Source organism: Diorhabda carinulata, chromosome 5 (assembly GCF_026250575.1).
Source record: "Diorhabda carinulata isolate Delta chromosome 5, icDioCari1.1, whole genome shotgun sequence".
NCBI classification, from domain to species: domain Eukaryota; kingdom Metazoa; phylum Arthropoda; class Insecta; order Coleoptera; family Chrysomelidae; genus Diorhabda; species Diorhabda carinulata.
This window is the reverse complement of record NC_079464.1, coordinates 4,055,094-4,071,670: the sequence shown is the minus strand read 5'-3', so window position 1 is coordinate 4,071,670 and position 16,577 is coordinate 4,055,094. Positions and strand designations below refer to the sequence as shown.

The following is a 16,577-nucleotide window of genomic DNA, read 5'->3' as shown; positions in this document are numbered from 1 at the left end:
AATTTTCCATAAAGAATGTTCTCCACGTAATAAAAGCGTTATAAAAAAATATGAGAGATAATTATAGTTTATTCATCCTAAATGTCCCATTTCCCTACTAATTTTGTTTATACGTAGGATAGTTTTCCAAACAAATTTCCAGTTATCCAATGAAATTTTCCATAAATAATGATGTAGTTTACTGAATTTAAACATTAGAAAAAAATTATGAGAGATAATTATAGTCTGTTCATCCTAAATGTACCATTTCTAATTTTAATAATGACATACATTTCTTGCATGTCAGTGGATTAAATTATTGTATTGCCCTGTACTTTGTGTGGAAAATTACATTTACCATGATGTGAGAAGCACGATTGTGTCTGAAAATAAAAGTTTGGGTAACAAATAAAACGAAAACTGTGAAGAAAATATATTTATTTGTGGAAAACACTGAAAATTACATAGATTGAAACTAAACTACTACACGTTTTGATTTCCTATAATCTAAATAACGTAAAATGAAATTTTTTAATGGTAAGGCACAACAAAAAACGAACGAAATATTTTAATAGAATTTATTGAACACATACAAAATAAGAAGCGTTACAGTATATTTTATACTTAAACCTATACCAAAAAAAGTGTTTTCTTAAGAGAAAAAAATGCTAAAAACACAAAATACAAAATTTATATGAAGAAAAAGTCATTTCCTATATTTTTTTCGAATAAAACGTGGTTATATCTCGAAGAATTTTAAATTAAGTTAATTTTCAATTACGTTTCGTTTTACCGCGTAGTTTCAAAATAAATTTTTTTTTTCTTGGTGACCGACATTTTTTTAACAAAATTTTTATATTTTAATGCTTATTTTTACATAAATTCGGACGTACTACAAATATTTTTAAATAATTATAGTCCGTTCATCAAAAACTGCCCATATCATATCCGTGTGGAAAATTAGAGTAATATGAAAAAACTTTGATTCCAAATGACCTTCTCAAGTGTTTGTGAGTAATTTTTTTAAAAATATTGTTTTGCAAAAAAGACACAACTTGGTGTTTTTCAATTTTTTCTTGATAGTAGACAATTTTTTGGGAAAAAATTATTTGACAATAATGGATTTAAGCTTACAAACAATAATGGAAGATATAATTATAATCTATTCATCTAAAATCGCATTATACAAATTTTTAATAATTAATAGAAAAATGTTTTCTCAATGTTGTTCATTTTTTAAAAATGATTTCAGTAAAATGATGAAATAAAGGAATTATTTGAATGTAAACTAAAATTTATAGTCCGTTCATCCAAAAATGCCCGTTTTTTTAAATAAAAGATGAAAAAACTTTTTTAATGCTGAACTTTGTTTTGAACAAAATTTTAATGTAAAGTATTTTTTAACAATAATTAATGAAATATAAACAAGCTTTGTTTTCAAAACGACCTAAACAGTTGATAAAAAGTGATTTTTATAAAAACCAATGAATATGAGCAGTTTTAGAAAGAATATTAAGGCTCTAATAGATGCTATACAGTATTACTCATTTCAATTCATCGTTCCTTACAATTATGAAAAATAATTATAGTCCTTTCATCCAAAATGGCCTATTTTTTTAATTTATTTCTAATTGTACTATTTAAATGAAAAACCTAGCATAATATAAAGGGTTTTTGATTAAAACGAATATTTATATTTTCTTATATAAAATTTTCCCAAAAACAAAAGTTTGCAAGCGGTTTAAAAAAAAATGAAGGGCCAATTCGATATTTTATTAATGCTTCACGTTATTCTATACTTAAATCAACGTTGGTAACAATTATGAAAGATGATTATAATCCGTTTATTCAAAATAGCCCATTTTTTAAATTTGTCTCCAATTGTAATATTTGAATATAAAAATTAGGTTAATATGAATGATTTTTTGTTGAACTGACTTTTTTAGTCACTTATGAGTAATTTTTAAAAAAAACGTTCACAAGCGAATTAGGGCCCTACGCTTCTTTCAATTTTTTTAATGCCTAACAATATTCTACATTTAAATTAACCGTTGTAACCAATTATGAAAGATAATTATATGTTCAGTCAAAAATGCCCTATTTTCTCATAATTATCTCAAATCCTAATATTTAATCAGAAAAACTAAGATAATATGGAGGATTTTTTGTTGAAACTGACCTTTTTAGTCATTTATAAATAATTTTTTCAAAAACCAACGTTTACAAGCGATTTTGTAAAAAAATTAGGCCTCTACTTGATGTTTTTCTATTTTTTTAAATCTGGCAGTATTCTAAGCTTAAATTGACAGTTACAACCAATTATGAAAGATAATTATTGGGATAATATAAAGGATTTTCTATTCAAAAAGCCCTTTTCAGTTACTAATAAGTGATTATCTCAAAATACCAACGTATACAAGTAGTATTATAAAAAAAAATACTCAACTTGAGGTTTCACTATTTTTTTCGATGCTGAACTTTTTTTAATAAAATTTTAAACAAAAAAATTCATTGTACCAGTTAATGAACAGTTTCTACTTTTCTTCACTAAATGTCTAATTTATTTCGAAAAAAATAGTATTTATCTTAAATTAAAATATTTCGATAAAAATTAACAGAATGTTTTAATTTACAAAAATCTTTTTAGCTGCAAACCAACATATATATCTTTCAACTATTTTTTTTAAACTAGACCATTTTTTATTACAAAATTATAATGGTATAAAAAATAATCCACTAATAGTACCTTTGTTCTTGTATTGAAGAGAAATAATTATAGTCTGTTCATCCAAAATTGCCTATAGTATTTTAATTCTTAAATGAATTGACTTTTTTACAAAATAAGCGATTTTGCGTTATTCTTTTTCAACTTTACTGATGATAAAAACTGAAACACTGCTGCTACCTCAATCTCTTGATACACCACTTAACCACCATAACGAGATATATTCTACGGTTTTATTAATACTTTAGGAACTGACTGCCAAAAAATGCGTTTGTTGTACTAGAACGGTTCAATAATTATATAAAATAAAAATATATATATAAAAGTCTATAAATACTTTTTTGCAACATAATCTTTCTTTTTATGGAATCCCCTGAAAAGATTCACTCAAATACACTATTTATTTCTTTTTATTACAAAAAATAAAATATTGACAAAAATCTCAATTTTTTCAATAAAAAAAAATTTTGAAACAAGAGATGGAAAATATTGAATATGATATATCACCCTGTATATATATATATATACATATATATATATATATATATATATATATATATATATATATATGGCACATTTTATTGTATTTAATCGATTTTAGAATCACACTGTATATTAAAAACAGTTTGTGATGTAGGAAGACATTTTGAATGGAATCTGTTGAAATGAGCAAAAAATTAAAGATTATTAACCCACCAAAGTGATTGCAGTAGTTCAAATTTGACTTTCAACTAAAAGTCTCATATTTTGATTAAAAAATCAATATCAATAAATATTATTATACATGAATAGTTGAAGTAGTTCAAATGCACCTAAACTTCCTATAATCCATCAACCCTATTTCTAATATTTCGTTTGATGTCCAAAAATTTCTGTGATACAAAGTCATTAATCTTAAATGCTGGAGCATTAAAGTAGTTCAAATGTACTTAAAGCTTTCTATACACCACCTCGAACAATGTCCAAAAATCTTTGTGACAGAATATTTTGTACAAAAGTACAAAATAGTTATTTTCCTAACAAGTGCGGAAAGTGATACTTTCCCGCACGCGACTGCAGTTGTCCCAAACGACGCGGAGCGGAATTCGGGCAAGCGGTCATTATTATTTTTTCTACGACCATATATATTTTTCAAAAATTATTTTATTCCAACAAACATAATAATATACAAAACTAAAAACTACTAAGTATTATAAATATTAATATTGAAAACACAATTTGTTGTATTCTGTAGACTAGTAAGAATTGCCGGTCCAGTGGAGTTATTTGGTTTAATGTGGTTTAATTTAGAAGAAGATTGTACTTATTTGGTCACTTCCAAGACGTTTTGAACAACTTTGACGTTTTAGTAACAATTACACACCTGGGTTGTCATAGCAACTGATATCAAATCCGGGTGGTTTGATAGTTGTTTTGTGACACTCCTTTAAAGAATGTACAAGGTTATATAAAAAATATCTTTATTTTATATTTTCAAAAAATTAAAAATGCTACAAAAAGCTAGAAAAGGTTTAAATTTTATTTGATGGACTATTTCGTAAATATTTATTTACCTGTAGTAACAATAGTTATAATCTCAGAAGTAAAAAACTATTTAATAAGGTCAAAATTTGCATAATTTTACTTTCCCGCACTAGTACGGGAAAGTGACACTTTCAAAACTAAAATGCGTGCAGGAAAGTGCCACTTTCAAAACTAAAATGCGTGCGGGAAAGTGGGTTAAAACGCACGGTCGTAGAAAAAAGATGTTTTGCCAAGTAAATATAGATTTCCACTTGATTTAAATGTCATTTTGACAAAAATAAATGAGACAAATGTATAAATGTGTTATAAGGCTCTCCCAGGACAATAGTTCGTATTATTCAAGAATATTTCCACTAAAAATGCCAATATTGTCATTGATCTGGAGTTTTGGAGTAGTTCAAATGCACCTAAGCCTTCTATAGAGCTACAACTTTGAATCTATCATTTCCGTTGATATCCAAAAATCTCTGTTACAGAATATTTCTTACAAAAGCACAAAACAGATGTTTTGCCAACTAAATATACATTTCTACTTGATTTAAATGTCATTTTGACAAAAATAACTGGGAAAATGTATAAATATGTGTCATAAATTCATCCTAAGACATAATTCAAGAATATTTTGACTAAAAAATACAATATCATTAATCCGATATGAGTAGTTCAAATGTACCATCAGGTTTATATATAAAACGGGTATTATTTCGGTCAAAAAGACGAAGATAGTAGTTCAAATGTACCTAAACCTTTTTTTGATGAAATACATATATACAGGGTGAGTAGAAATTATATTTTACAAATTGTTATTACTAATAAATCAGCTTCGGTTGGTTGTAATGGTAATAAATAATCTCCATCACACTTTTGAATCATACTGAAAGATGATAAATTATTGTCGATATAAATCAATAAAAAAAATTGTATAACATGAAAAACTTCAATAGATTCAATCAGAATCACTTACAAATACAAAAAAGTTCTTGATCTTATAAAAACAGGGGTGAACTTAGGAAAACTTCATTTGGAATTGCTCCTGATCCTAGAAAACACTTTGAAATGTGAATAGTGATTTTAAAAAAGTGTAAAATAGTCGAAAAGTGTGATGAATATCCATCATTCACAATCTTCGATGACAAAAAGTCTAGTCTCTTATTTCAAGATATATTTTAGCACCCATATAACTAAAATAAGGATCTAATTGTATAAAAAATAATAAAGGAACGCTAGGTTTCAAAAAAAATTAATTGAGATGGTGAATAACTCAAAAAATCTCTACTGGAAAGTATAGGGATTAATAAATTTAATCGATAAATAGTACAAATATTGTAGGTACAACTCTTTATACAATAAAAAAAATATCGGGTCAAAATATCATAAAAAATAGAAACCCTTTTAAAGTATATAATGAAAAAATAGTTTTTTTTGTCAATAACAGAACAAAGTTATCGTTATTTCTGCCTACATCGAAATTAAACCAATTTAAAAAAAAATCAAATGGCAGAACGAACGCATCTTAATTCTGTCTATTTCTAAACCTTAACTTTAATTAAAAAAAAAAGAAATGTGTGTGTATGTTAATGATTTAGGGCCACGTTTCACATAAGCCTGCATCTTTCGTCGGCTTGTGGATCTCCTTGTTGATGATGGAGTTCTTCTGAAAGGTAACCACCAGCCATTTCCCTGTGTCTCAAGTGTGCGTTGGATATTTGTCTCTTTACCCTAAAATTAGGAAAAATTTTCAATAAAATGATAAAAAAACTCAATTTTTATAATTAAAACACAACTATAGATCTTTCTGGAATATATTAGTTATATTAGGTACGCTTAAATCTAATAAACTATATTTTGAAGTTTTTTAGATCATTCTCAAAATGTTAAGAAGTATCTAAGAGAATCTAGACCCTTTAGGATCAAGTTTATACAATAAACAGCATTTGAATACATCCTGAAGTTTTTAGATCATTATCTAAATTGTTGAAACCGTCTAGAAGAATTTAAAATCATTTTTACCAATTTAAAACTCCCTAAACTCAGTCGAAAACTTTCCAAATAATTCTCGATAATTTTTAGACGTTTCTGGTATATTCTAGATAGATCGGATTCATTTTCATTTAATAAAAAACATTTCAATTACATTTTGTTGCTTTTTAGATCATTCTTGAAATGTTTAGAAGTATCAAGAGCAGTCTAAACCCTTTGGAATCATTTTTAATTGATGAATAATGATTAATTGCAACTACTCAAAAGGGATGAAAAGTTATAAATATGAAAATCTATACCAATGATTGAGGGTGAGTACATTACAGAAAAATAAGTCCATAAGGCTGGGGTCAATTATGTGGATTGGATGGGATAATTGATCATAAAAAATGGATAACTGCAGATAATGGAGAATTCATGGGGAATGTTAGGGGAAAAGGTAGAAGGTCATTAAGATAAAGCTAAAAGAGTCATTAATTAATTTTGGTAATGTTATATCTTATTGGTAGAAGATTTTATTAATTTGAAGGTGATAGTTGCTCTTTAATGACCTTGTGAGTCACATCTTTCAAAACTTCCATTTCACAAGGCAAATACTCCTTCCAGGATGTTATTTTAAGGTATCTGGAAAGTTTTCTTCTATTTTCAGATTGTGGGTAGCCCCCAGCTCACATTAAGATGTCTGAACCTTCCATTTTCACCAAAATTTCTTTCAATTCTAGCAAAAATCTCATAATTCGATATCAGATAATTGGAAAACCTTTCTTTCCTTTACAATAAGATGTGGAAGTTGCCTTGGGGACCACATCTTTTGAAACTTCCATTTCACAAGAGGAAAACATCTCCCTGGATATTCTTCCAAGGTATCAAGAATGTTTTCTCCCATTTGCAGATTGAGGTTTGACCAAAATGTACATTGAATTGTTTGAATAATCCATTTTCATCAAGATATCTTCACCAGATGATTCGGTAACCGTTCTTGGTACAAACTAAAAGACTTCTTTGACTATTTCCTTCACAAAACCTAAAGACCAGCAATTAATTTCATCCCAAGGATGTAAGGTTGAGAAAAAAATCAAATATATTGCATAAAATACTGGCATTGTAAAACATTTCCAGTAAAACCAAATTACCTTTCGGAAATAGCAACTTCTTCTCCATTGTTATTCAATACTGTTGTGATCATATTGTCACTCACAACCCATTTTTGACCCCTCATCACTACATTATTCGGAGGTTCATGGTCCTTGTTCAAATCCGAACTCCATATGGTTACGTATCCGTTACCTTCCAATTTCAGTGACCTACAAAGGAATAAAAAACACAAAATCAACATTTCAACATTTACCAAACTGATCCTTACCTGTGAAATTTGTAAGTGGTTTCTTCGTCTCCTGCCCGTCTGATGACTTGCCATCCTCCTAGGGCTATTTCTTGATTGCTCTTATTGTGCAACTTGACAAATTGACCATCAGGATCGACGTCAACGACTTCTATGTCCCCTTTCGACGAACTGTTAACGCTGTAATCAGATAAACTGGATTCTTGGCTCTCTTCTAAAAGTGTTCGCTTCCTTTTAGAACCGAATCTAACAGGAGTGCGACGTTGGGAAGAGCTGCGTTGAGTGCGATGTGATGCCTCGTGAATATCGGAACCTGGAATATATTAGATAAGTTAGAAGGATAATTTTTTTTTTTTACGAATGTTAAATACTCACCACCTGATGGAGTGATATTGAGACGAGCTTCTTCGGATTCAAGAAGTTTGCGGTAAGCTGCGATTTCTAAATCGAGTGAGACTTTAATGTCCATGAGATCTTGGTATTCCTGTAATTGAGTAGCCATTTCTTCCCTGAGTCTGTTCAGTTCTCTTTCTAACAGAGCTAGATCTTCAACGTGACGCATACGTTCGTTCTGTAACACGAAATTAGGTTAAAATTTAGTTTCAAATCGGGAAGTTTCATAAATATACCTCCAATAATTTTTCCAAATCTCTAGCTCTCGCTGCCAGACCGGCATTTTGATTTTCCAAATCGGTAATTCTCGAAGTTAGAGTATCGAGTCTAGATCTGGTCTGTCTCAATTCGTCGAGGGCACCTGATGAGGCCGATTGATGTCTATCATTGGCGTTTTGCAAATTCTTAATTTTTTGCTCGTAAAGTAATTCGATTTCGGCGCGATTATTCGCCATTTGCGACTCGTATTGGTCACGGAGATCCTGTAAAGCATCTTGTAATTTGGCTTCGTATTTTTCAGCGAGACGACCATCTATTTCGCTGATTTCTACCTGGCGACGAGTACGAGTTTCTGTCAACTGTTGTTGGTAAACCTACAGCATCAAGCAAATTTATTTAAAGACGATTTCGAAAAAATTAAAGCGGAACACAGAATTAACACGAACATGACATGATGTGGATATTCGTAAATGTCAAACTAAACTTTCTTGACGGAAAAGATTAAGCTAAAACACCACTGCGGAAATCGGCGTAATAACACGAATAATTTTTCTAAAGCCAAAAACGAGGATGTTGTAAACAAAACAATACCAGCAATACAGAATCACCTGACGTATTCTGTGCACATAACCTCACAAAATTAAGGAATTTTAAAGTCTTGGTTTAATTTTAATTTACTGTTAATTTTCTTTATGAACTACAAGTACTATTTCAGTGTCTTTCAACTAGTAATTTAATGTGATAGTTAAGTCTTCAATTTTAGCTGCATAAACCAAGCTTCGACTCATCAAGAAACCATGATAATGCACACAATTTCAACTTTATCGCAATCATTGACAAAATATGAACATGCCCTCGTATAAAGTAAACAAATGACGGTCACTATTATTTTTGGTTAGTAAGGCATGGATTCGACCTTTGCTTGAAAAGATAAAAGAGAAATTTTTGACATTTACTTATTAGATTATGGTGTGGGCGAAAACTTTTGACCGGTAGTGTATATAATACATTATAAATAATGCAAAGACCGTTTAAATTTCTGTCACCTTTACATACATGCATTTTTAAGGTTATGTTTACTAGCGAATCAGCGTCATGTTCGCGTTCATTCTGTGCAGACATCTTGTACTGTAATTAGGTATAAATAGAAATATTTCAATTGACTTCAAAAATACTGTATAAAATGATGTCATAATTTCGTTTTCGTGAATCCTTGAATTTTGATTGGTATCTTTATTTTCAGATGTTTACATCATCACTACTTTTAACGAATATATTTTTAGAAATCAAAAATATTATTAATTTTTATTAATTTCTTTATTTTTTTAATTTAATCCAATTACTTTTTAATGATAATATTGAACTTTTACTTTTGAAGCATTACTATGAAATAATCTATATTTGGTGCTGCTTTTACATCATATCTATTTTTAGATCTGATCAATACCTACAGTTGCGTGAAACCCAGAAGGGGTATTTTATTTACCTTCTCCCATTTCTGCATAATAAATAAAACTAAACAAAGGAAAATTGAACCTTATAACAGAAATTTCACTAAAATGTGCTTAAAGAAATCATATAAATAAAAACTTTGCTATAACTGTGTTTAAATACATTTTGTAGGTTTCCAGATAATCCTCGAAATTGTTGGAATCAAATAGAACAGTCTAGACTTAATTTAAAATATTAGAACTCAGTTTGAAGCTTTCTAGATAATTCTCGATCATTTTTAGACATATTTAGTATATTCTAGATAGACCAGATTCATTTTTATTTAATAAACAACATTTCAATTACATTTTTAAGCTTATTAGTCCACTAACCAAATATTTAGAAGTATCTAAAACAGTCTAGAACCTCTAGGATCAAAATTATATAATAAAAACCGTTTGAATACATCCTGAAACTTTTTAGATCATCATACAAATTATTAGAACCATCTAGGACAATTTAAAATTATTTTTTACCAATTTAGAACTCCCTAAACTCAGCTGAAAGCTTTTTAAATAATTCTCGATCATTTGTAGACGTTTCTGGTATATTCTAAATAGATCGGATTTATATTCATGAAAAAACAACATTTCAATTACATTTTGTTGCTTTTTAGAATGTTTAGAAGTATCTAGAACAGTCTAGACTCAATTTAAAGCTTATTAAATAATTCTCGATCATTTTTAGACCTTTCTGGTATATTCTAGGTAGATTTTTTACTACAGAAGTTTCATTATCAGCTGCTCAACAAAATCATATAAATAAAAACGGGACATTTCCAAAGGACACAATCATCTATCAAGAAATTACTGATAAAAGAACACAAAGGATTAGAAAGAAACTAGCCCTTGACCTTTTTTACTTTTAAAACTAACGAATCTTCCCATGCAACTTTCTAGCCAGAAAACATTTCACTTTTTATTTAATAAACTATAATTTTGTTTGGATTTTTTTTTGTATAACGAGATTCTATAATTATAAAAAAATATATTCAGTAACAATGTAGAGAAATCCTACAAATTCAGGCGGTATACTTGACCCCGTAACCCAATTCAACTGAGGGGTTATGTCATGACACAACCTATAATAAATATTTTTTTCGCGACACTAAACAGCATGTGATTCGACAGGAATTTATAGATTCTCTTGGGGTATTGTATTTTTAGATCTCAGTCTCGAGTTGGTAGATCATTATTTTCATCAAATATATCAGGATCAGATTAAGAGTAATGAAATTTACAATCAGGTCAAGGTATATATAATTTTATAAAACAAAAAAGCAAATTGGTAAAGTCTTGTTCTTAAATTTAAACTCCACAGAGATCTGTTTACATAACTTCCACTTTTAGATATAAAAATCATTTAAATCAATGTAGTGTAAAACTTATTGATAAATATCAAAAAAATTATATATTGCCAAATCTATAATTGGGAAATTCTCATGCAATCTTGAAACTCCTGTCCTTGCAGTTTTTAGAAGACAAACATCATCGAGACTAAAAGATTTTAGATTTGTAAGGACATTATACACAATAAAGAAAAATTATTGTACAGAAAAGAGCAATGGAGAAAAGCAGTTAAAAAGAATCTGGGGTTACCAAGATGTACCAGAACCAAGCAAATAAATAAATAATAACATTCACTTATTGAATTACCAAAGTTAAAATTTAAAAATTTTTCATTTAAAATGTGAAAATCATTAGTAATGTGGTATTTAACTCCGAAATTAACATATTCCTATTTATTTGACACAAATGAATAAATCCAAAAACGCTGATTAAAATTCAAGGTGAACTATTAGAAAATCTTGTCAATAGAATGGTGCAAAGACCCACAATTTATTCATATTTATTTATAAATATGATATCAACATCACATATATTACCCAAGAGTACTTTTAATGAAAAGTAAATTAATATGAATTTTATATACATAAAACTAGATAAAAATAATTTTTTCACAAGTAAATATAAAGAATAGTAAAAAAATAAAACTGGTTCAATAATCTACTGAAATAGCAGTATGCATTACATTTCAAACATTTCCAAAATAACACAGTAGGTTACTAGGAAGTGAGCCAAATATTAAGACACAATAATGATGTAACTATGTAAACAAAAGTATAAATATCAAGAAAAGAACACATTTTCTCAAAAAAAAAGATTGTTCCTACTTTATATGTTCAAAAAATGAATTAATAAGGTTAAAATCAAGGGTAGAGGTGGTCCAGATAAGATACAATGTTTATGGACGAGCAAAATAAGAAACAGAAGAGGTATAAGTTCATGAATCTACACAGGATTAAAAAAACTTAAATCGTTTTTAATCTCATTAAAAATATGGTACCTTAAATGAAAAAACAAAGTAACAAGCCTATGATTACCAACAGAATAATTAGAATTATAAAAAATGGTATAATTATTAAATCAAAATAGTTTTCAAGATATTCAACAATTAAAGCAGTAAACTGAGTTCAAATTATAGAAAAATTGCAATTTCAATTATTTTACCTGATCCTTGAAAGATAATTCTTCTCTAAGACTTTGATTAGCGTTTTCAACTTCGACTCTAGCCAAAGATTCTTCCTCCAACTGTTTACGATGAGCATCAAGAAGCTTTCTCAATTTATCTCTTTCTTTTTCAAGTTCCTTGGCGTCTGCAATTGCTTTTTTAGCATCAGCGGTAGCTTGGTTAGCTTTAAGCTGTAATTCATTGCATCTCGTTTCATATATCCTAGCAGAATTTTCGGCTAAAGCCAAGTCCTTGTTTTTCTTAGCCAAATCCGCTTTAAGCTCCTCGTTTTCATCTAATATACGTTTAACATCAATTTCTAAACGAGCTTTTTCGCGGTGTGTTTCATCTAACAACTTTCTTGCATCTGATAATTCGTGATCATACATGGATTTGATATTAGAGACTTCTCGGGTAACAGTCTCTTGTGTCGATTGTATTTCTCTGGTTAATCTATTATTTTCTGTTTCTAAATACCTGACACGATCTATATATCCCGCCAAACGGTCATTAAGATTTTGAAGTTCTTGTTTTTCTAGTAATCTAGAATGTCTTGTGGGGCTTAAAGGGCTCGCTGGACGCTGCGGAGCCACCGGTGTCGATCCTTTTTTAGATTTCGATGCCATTTTTAACACTTAGATCACACAAACTGTTCACTAAAATGTCTACAACAAGCTCTTTACCAACTAACGCGACCAACACGACAACTTCACGAAAATCGGTCGAGGTCTCCTCGAGGTAACCAAACTATTTTTGGTGATGATATGATGGGAGCGGCGTTTAACGGTTTCTAAGCTTACGTTGGTCAAAATGACAAATATATGTAGGTGGGGCAAAGTTATAGATTTCTATATTTTTCGACTTTAGTACAGCTATCACTCAATAGATGACAGTAGCATTTTTTGTATAAAATGACCTATAAAATGAAATATTAGATTAATTTATTTAATAAAAATTGAATAAGTCGTACTTATGAGCATCTATAATATATTTAAATATACAATACATATATTTTTGATGATATTTCAATGAATTCTTAGACTACCATCTATTGGTTAGGTTATAATTTTAGCGTCATATTCAATGAACCGATTGGCTTGAGTTATAAACATTGAATATAAGTAATAATAAATGAACTAATCCATTTAGTAAATATATTTAATTTAATATAAATTTGTGGACACTAACAGAGTACGAAAAACTTATACCTTGTTCCTATAATATAAAATATATGCTTCAATATATAAAAATATAAGTTGTGACTATTCGCACGTTCGCACGTTCGCACGTGGATAAATTAATAGAAAAATCATTGGTAATTTTTGAAAACGGAGAATTTAATTTATTTTTGAATTGATGCTATGTAAATTGAAAAATTAGTATACACGACCGATCATCTAAATTCACGTTAAATTTAATTATTCAATATTACTACAGATTTAAATAATATTTTCTTTATAAATTCGGTAATAAATAACACACAACGCGGTTTTTTCAAAATTACAACCTTTTTTATAAATTACTATGGATTTTTTCATTATTTCATTCATGTGCCCTTACCTCGTGTGAATAGTCACGGCAGAAAATATATTTAGGTTGGTACCATGAAGTTGGCCACTTCACAAAAATTTTTGTCTTGTCATTATTTAAAAAATGGCTGCAACAGCGGTGCAACAATCAAATGTTAATGATTATTTATCTAAAAAACAACAAGAAAGTCCTAAAGAATTAAGTTCAGAATGGGCTGAACTGGAAGAACTCCATAATAAAAAGTAAATATATTAAAAACATATAAATCTATTATTAATTGTATTTGTATTTTACAGATTATGGCATCAAATTACCCTGAAATTACTCACATTTATTAAAAAACCCGAATTGCAAAAGAACGATAATCTAATTCAACTTTATACAAATTTTATTCAGAGTTTTGAAAACAAGTAAGTCATGTTACAATAACATAACCTCAATATATACGTTATTTATACTCAATAGGATTTTTATGGTTTTAAAATTAATTTTATTACACGCAAATATAAAAATAAATATATTCACGGTCATATGTGTTAATTTAGCATCGCGTATTATTTTTCTAGAATCAACCCCCTTTCTCTGGTAGAAATTGTTGCAGTAGTTGTTCAACAATTTAAAGAACCTAAAGACGCAATAGCTTTCCTTCAAAAGACTGAACCTAAAGTAAAAGTAAATCCCGATGCACAAAATCTTTGTAAAGTATTAGCGGGTCAAATATACATTGAAAAATTGAATGACCTAGATGCTACAAAAAAAATAATAGAAGAGGTTGAGGCTACTTTGGATACTGCGGACGGGGTTACCCCCGTACACGGAAGATTTTTCTTACTAGCGTCTCAATATTACAGGTACGTATTTATCAAAAAATATTTTTTTTCACTATGTTTTGATAAATTTTAGAATCCAAGGAGATCATGCTCAATATTACCGCACAGCTTTAAGATATTTAGGTTGTATAGATCTGGAAACTTTAACAACTGAAGCAAAAGTGCAGCATGCGTTCTTTTTGGGATTGGCTGCTTTATTGGGCGAAGGTGTTTATAATTTAGGGGAATTACTCGCCCATCCGGTTTTAGAATCGCTCAAATCGACCGAAAATGCTTGGTTAGTGGAACTTTTGTATGCATTCAATTCTGGTAATATAAACAAATTTGAGGCCATGAAACCACAATGGGGAGCTATAGCTGATTTAGCCGCAGAAGAATTATTTTTGAGGCAGAAAATATCTTTGTTGTGTCTCATGGAGGTGAGAGTTTGTTTTCATTTAATATTATGCTATAAATTAAAAATTTATTTGGTTATTTCATAGTATCTTCGTTTTTTAGCTTTATAAAATTGAAAATAGTTTGATTTCCATAAATTTCTTCCCAAAACTTTGTTATAGTGGAAAAAATAATGAGAATAAAAAAATTTACACATATTAGTTTCAGGGTTTTTAACATTCATATAAAAGGCTTTTGGCTCCTGAAAATCGAAAAATCATTTGATTTCGATAAATTTTTGTGAATTGTTCTTGTAAATCGCGTATGTTTAATAATTTTTATAAAAGTAATTGAATGTAGTTTTTTTTCATTTTATTTCTTAATCCATACAAAAAAATGGAGAAATTGAAAAAAAAATGTATGAAAAAGTCAATTTTTTATGTTTTTATTACTTAAAATAACATTTCCTTTCGAAATTTACCTTTTCTCATATACAGTGAAGGATTTACCAGCAGGACTTGTAAGCTATAGCCTAGCGCGATGGATTTTAAGGGGCTGCAAATTTTTTATTGTGCTTCACAAAAATTACAAAACAATATTGATCATACGGGATGATGTCATTGCCATATTATGTAAGGGTGCTAATAACTTAATTTCATTTTTATTGTAATGAAAAAATTTGAAATTCATTGCAAATATCTTTGTTCTTTTGGTGAAAGGATGTTCTAAAAAAGCAGAAAAGGTTTTAGTGTGGTTTTTCTAATTCCTAGTCATTCGATCTTGCAACCTCCAGGGTTTATTACGTGTAGTAACCAGACTTTTTGCTAGCAACATAGTTTAACTATCTTACTGGTGTAACTACAAGTTTAAACATTGTTAGTTAGTCCTTGTACTTCTGGGTTTGACATTTATGTTAGCAGTAAAGTACACTGATATGATAACTACTTTTTTGGCCCATTTCATATCGTTCAGTCAATTTTGGGTTATCTATAAGCTGTTTCTGTATTTAATCAAGTATCCTCAGGGTATGCTTTGCCGATTAGCTAATAAACCAAGATATGGTGCTAGAAGGGAAATTACTTGAAAAGTTCTCGATTAAATAATTTCCAAGGTGTACAGTAATTTTAACAATGTATGTTTTTATGGTAGTTCTGATGTAGATTTTAAATAATGATTAGAACACTCAAAAATACTTTAACTTTGATAGATGACATTCAACAGACCGTCCCATAATCGGCAGTTGACATTTGATGAAATTTCCAAGGAAACTAAATTACCACTCAATGAAATCGAACTTCTCGTTATGAAAGCTCTGTCCCAAGGACTTGTCAAAGGAGCCATCGATCAGGTGAAGTATTTAGATTAAAAGGGAAAACTTCAATTTTAATGTTATATTTCAGGTTGCTAATACCGTAAATATGACCTGGGTTCAACCCAGAGTTTTAGATCGCACCCAAATATCCAGCATGGTAACGAGATTGAATGAATGGGGCCAACACGTTTATACCATGGAACAGATCTTAGAAGATCAAGCGAGTGAAATATTAACGTTGTAATAGGTACTAATGAGTTATACAGAGTGTCATTGGTATTTTTTTTTTTATCAAAAATGTACTAATAAAAGATTAATATTTTCGGTTTGGTTTATATTTCTTGATCCAGTTTTTCTTTGGTGTGA

At 29.1% G+C, this 16,577-nt stretch overlaps 3 protein-coding genes across 3 annotated transcripts in view; 2 read left to right on the top strand and 1 right to left on the bottom strand.

Moving 5' to 3' along the window:
- Positions 1 to 16,577, top strand: part of LOC130894451 (uncharacterized) — a 692,198-nt gene that overhangs the window by 635,062 nt on the left and 40,559 nt on the right. The window lies entirely within an intron of this gene.
- LOC130894438 (lamin Dm0-like) lies at positions 544 to 12,975 on the bottom strand. Its single transcript, XM_057801290.1, has 6 exons — positions 12,164 to 12,975; positions 8,180 to 8,536; positions 7,926 to 8,121; positions 7,572 to 7,863; positions 7,342 to 7,512; positions 544 to 5,947 (listed from the first exon to the last, which is right to left on the bottom strand). The coding sequence occupies exons 1-6, from the start codon at positions 12,788 to 12,790 to the stop codon at positions 5,824 to 5,826; spliced, it is 1,767 nt and encodes a 588-aa protein (XP_057657273.1). The 5' UTR covers positions 12,791 to 12,975; the 3' UTR covers positions 544 to 5,823.
- LOC130894448 (26S proteasome non-ATPase regulatory subunit 13) lies at positions 13,769 to 16,533 on the top strand. The gene is made up of 6 exons (XM_057801303.1): positions 13,769 to 13,936; positions 13,991 to 14,104; positions 14,261 to 14,545; positions 14,598 to 14,943; positions 16,107 to 16,247; positions 16,300 to 16,533. Exons 1-6 carry the CDS (start codon positions 13,818 to 13,820, stop codon positions 16,453 to 16,455), a joined length of 1,161 nt encoding a protein of 386 aa, XP_057657286.1. The 5' UTR covers positions 13,769 to 13,817; the 3' UTR covers positions 16,456 to 16,533.

What these genes read in the sequence shown, in the direction of transcription:
- LOC130894438 (XM_057801290.1), bottom strand. Translation starts at nt 12,790, where the DNA reads ATGGCATCGAAATCTAAAAAAGGATCGACACCGGTGGCTCCGCAGCGT. An exon ending in CAATATCACTCCATCAGGTG is followed by an intron (nt 7,864 to 7,925) that starts GTGAGTATTTAA and finishes AATATATTCCAG; the next exon opens with GTTCCGATATTCACGAGGCA. An exon ending in ACCACTTACAAATTTCACAG is followed by an intron (nt 7,513 to 7,571) that starts GTAAGGATCAGT and finishes ATTCCTTTGTAG; the next exon opens with GTCACTGAAATTGGAAGGTA.
- LOC130894448 (XM_057801303.1), top strand. Translation starts at nt 13,818, where the DNA reads ATGGCTGCAACAGCGGTGCAACAATCAAATGTTAATGATTATTTATCT. An exon ending in GAAGAACTCCATAATAAAAA is followed by an intron (nt 13,937 to 13,990) that starts GTAAATATATTA and finishes TGTATTTTACAG; the next exon opens with ATTATGGCATCAAATTACCC. An exon ending in TCAAAGGAGCCATCGATCAG is followed by an intron (nt 16,248 to 16,299) that starts GTGAAGTATTTA and finishes GTTATATTTCAG; the next exon opens with GTTGCTAATACCGTAAATAT.